This window comes from Chrysemys picta, chromosome 3, assembly GCF_011386835.1.
Source record: "Chrysemys picta bellii isolate R12L10 chromosome 3, ASM1138683v2, whole genome shotgun sequence".
NCBI classification, from domain to species: Eukaryota; Metazoa; Chordata; order Testudines; family Emydidae; genus Chrysemys; species Chrysemys picta.
Window position 1 is genome coordinate 14555327 of NC_088793.1, and position 3783 is coordinate 14559109.

Genomic DNA, 3783 nt, shown 5'->3' on the forward strand with positions numbered 1-3783 from the left:
CTCTCGGTGGATCACTCATTAGATGGCAACATTGCACACAAAGAAACAGTAGATCTATTCACCGAATTTTTATTGAATAAATACAGATAATAATCAGATACATTATTTTGAATCTCACCTCTTAATGGTATAAATAATTGTATAAATAGATCATTTAAATAGAGATACAAAAGTATACCATTTCACCACTGTTTTCCTGGGGGTTTACATAGATAATTAAATTACTGCAAATTTGGTTTTAAGTTCCATATCCATTTGCAGAAAAAGAAAGAAAACTACATTTTTGCTTTTTTAAGAGTCTTGTTCTGTTACAAATATAATAATTTACTTTTATGAGCACTTAAAAAAGCCTCTGGATTTTAGAGTCTCAGGATGATTTTCCCAAGGCATTGATTGACTCTAGAGCTGGGCAAAATGGTTTGAATTTTGAAATAAAAAACAACAAACAAATGGGGGAAAAGGTTGATATCCAATTATGAAAACTTTTACCCTTTTATCTCCCACTTACGGATCTGGTTGAATTTTGAAATTCAGAATTTCAAAATCTGGGGGAATTTCTGTTAAAAAAATTGTGTATTCTTCCCCCTTTTTTTGGCCAGCTGTCTTTGAATCTGGCTATTGATTATGGCCTGGCCCAATTCCAGTGAAATCAGTGGAAAGACTCCAACCCTTTTCAGTGGGAGTTGGATCAAGCCATTTGTGAAATCTGAGGCCCATGGCTCTTTCTCCAGGTAGTTTCCTTCTTCTGATCTGCTGACTTCTCTTACTGCAGGTAATGGATGATGGGCCTGGCACAGGTACAGCCCACAGTGACCAGCTGTTTCTCCAGCCGGTAAGTGTGCTGGCAGCCTCTCCGCTCCCGTTGGAGAACAAGGATCTCCTGTTGGATGGGGATGGAGTTCATGCTGTAGTCCTCCTGTCCGGTGGAGTCCACACAGCTGTAATGGCGGCACTTGGCCTGAGCGATCACTTGAGGGAACCGGTTGGGATCTTCGTTAATGCTGTGAAGCAAGACACAAAGAGAATGACTTGGTCAAAGTGGAAGCCTGGCCACTTCCCTGCATCAGCAGGGCTTTCTCCTCAGCTAATTCTTGCTCATCACCCAACCACCGTTTGGAAATGCCTCCTCGAGATGCACCTTTCCCATGACTCATAGAGTCAGCTTGTGCTGGGTCAACGTCTGAGCTCCTGCAATGCTCATGGGTCTGACTAGTTTCAATGGGAGTTTTTGCCTGAATAAGGCTTGATTACAACTGGATGAAGACTTCAGGATTAGGCCCAATGTTCCCAAAGCCTAGTGTCCCACTAACATCAATGGCAAAACTCCCATTGACTTAAATGGTGTAGGATTGAGCCTTTGGGGGTATTTTGCTGGACTTTCTGAGGCAGGATTTGCACTCAGATATGTCATTCCAGAAATGGCTCTGAAAAAAAGAGCAGTGACAATGGGGACATGAACTGTACCTGTAATCCCAGGGAGACATAGACCGGTTACTGACATCATGACCCACTTTGATAGCATGCTTTGTGCTGCTGATGCTTATGTCAACTTTCACACTTAGAAGGAATCTGGCATCTTTTTGGGGCGGGCAGTCATCACTCTTTTTCTCATCAGTGCCTCTCTCTGTGTTGAATCCAGATTGTACTGCCTTTCCATGGGCTGAATTCTTAGCCTGGAGCACCAGGATCAGCATTAACAACAGTGAATGGAACTGAAATAAAGAAACACCACGATTAGTTAGTGCAGAGCACAGAATGCAGGAATGGGCTGTGTGGCTTCAGCAACAAGTTGTATCCTGAAATTCAACTCTTGGCTTGGAGGTCTCATGCACGCCCAACTCTGCTTGTGGTTGGTAGGTTCAGAGATGAACAAAGTTCGACTTCATTCACAGAAACCTTTGTGTCTAAAAGGAACCCATGGCAATTCTCATGATTTTTATGAGATGGATGCACTTATAAACATCTAACATATAGAAAAGTAAAGTCCAAAGAAGATACACACCTTTGCAAAAATACAGCAGAGTGTGGGCTAGTGTTTAGGATTGGGAGCTAGGAATCCTCTTTCCAGGCCCAATCTCTGCTAATGTAAATGAGAATAGCTCCATTAACATCTGTGGACTTTTGACCATTTACACAAGCAGAGAATTTGCCCCCCTGACTCCAAATTTTTTGCAGAGATAACTCGTCAATAGCTGAAGGTAGAAACATCAAACTTAGCTTGTTCTGTTGATCTGATTGAGACTAAATAGAAACCAAAGTTTTAAGACCATACGTTCTTTTACTGTAAATTAGTAGTATAAGAAATTCCAAGTTGTATTAAATAATAAATAATCTAATTTAACAAATAATTTCACATAAAGGAACTCGACTCTAAGAAGTGAGCACAAGGAGACACAGTAAGGTTGAGTTTTCAACCTTATCGTTTCATTTCCTGACTTTAGAGTGCCTGAGTTCTCAAAGTTAATATTGAATTAGTGCTAGTTTTGTGTTTGGAAAATAATATCTCCTAATAATCCAGACCAGCACAAAGCAGCCACAGCATTCTAGTGATTCTGATCCTAAACATTAGACTTTTTAAAAAAGAAAAGATTTAGGGTGGATATTGTATATCTTCAATTGATTAGTGATATCACACAGTAGCATTCTCTGTGGTTTCCTTGTTTATTTTTCATGTATGACATTTTTAACAATTAAGGGAGAAAAAAAAGGAAATACCCAAACAAAAAACAAAGTTAAGGTTGACCGTACAAACCGGTAACTAAATTGTAAAAGAAAAATCACTAAAAAGTTGTATTTATCCTTAAAACGAGCATTATAAACCCAGTAATTCAGAATCACAGTGAAAGGAAATGTAACCATTTGAAGGTACAAAAATGCATAGTAAAGGTGATAATAACCATTACTCTGCCCTGTAGTGATGCTATGCAATAGCCATATGTTTTAGTAGTTGCTGGTCCCAATTTAGATTAAATTGATTTTTAAAAAGAGGTAGATCAGTTTATCTAGAAATAGCTATTAGAAGTTACATTGGTTCCAATCAAATTTAACAAAGCTGGTACTTACCAATGTAGCACTCCTTGTGAAAGTCATCGTATTGCAGACTCTCTTACGTTGTCTGAAGTGCGTATAGGATATTTTCAACTGAACCTGTCTGTGTGCATGAACTTCAGGGCTTTATATAAGGACTTCTGCTCTCACTGCCCTAGTTTCCATTGCAATTCCATTGCAATTGGGCTTTCCCAACCTTATTTATGGTTCTTGCTCTGGACTGTGACTTAACTTTATATAACACTTTACATCAAACTTCCACTCGATGAACTCCAGGAAATGAAGTTATTGTGGTAACTGACAAACTGCTACCAGTTAACCTTAAAAACCTCTGGTTGATTTCGAGGAGTTTGAGTATAAACTGTCATAAGTAGTAAATTAGTGTCAGTTTGGAATATTTGCATATTTTGCTCCCTTTCTGGAACAAAATTGAAGTCAGACACAAAATCCTTATGCTGTATTGATCAGAAATAAGGTTAGGTGCTAAGTGAATTCAGGTAACTGTGGTTATTTCATCAAATGTAGGTTGAGATACTCTGTGGTCTTTCCTGGCAACACCACATGTATCATAGACTCTGTACTGTCACAGGAATATAGGAATTGCCAGACTGGATCCTACCCATGGTCCATCGAGTCCAACGGCCTGTCTCTGACAGTGGCCAGCACAAGCTGTTTCACGGGAAGGTACAACCCCCCTGAAGTGTACATTTTGGGGAGAACCTGCCCCACAAGGAA

At 39.5% G+C, this 3783-nt stretch overlaps 1 protein-coding gene across 1 annotated transcript; it reads right to left on the reverse strand.

Moving 5' to 3' along the window:
* Nucleotides 1–763: 763 nt before the first annotated feature.
* On the reverse strand, nt 764–3090 carry LOC101935598 (interleukin-17F-like). Its single transcript, XM_065587291.1, has 3 exons — nt 3064–3090; nt 1465–1712; nt 764–1001 (listed from the first exon to the last, which is right to left on the reverse strand). The coding sequence occupies exons 1-3, from the start codon at nt 3088–3090 to the stop codon at nt 764–766; spliced, it is 513 nt and encodes a 170-aa protein (XP_065443363.1).
* Between the last annotated feature and the right edge of the window lie 693 nt (nt 3091–3783).

Bases quoted from the DNA above. Each gene is read 5' to 3' on its own strand.
- LOC101935598 (XM_065587291.1), bottom strand. From the start codon at position 3,090: ATGACTTTCACAAGGAGTGCTACATTG. The intron at 1,713-3,063 runs GTAAGTACCAGC...TCTTTATTTCAG, and splicing joins TCACAAGGAGTGCTACATTG to TTCCATTCACTGTTGTTAAT. The intron at 1,002-1,464 runs GTACAGTTCATG...CTTGCTTCACAG, and splicing joins ATGTCTCCCTGGGATTACAG to CATTAACGAAGATCCCAACC.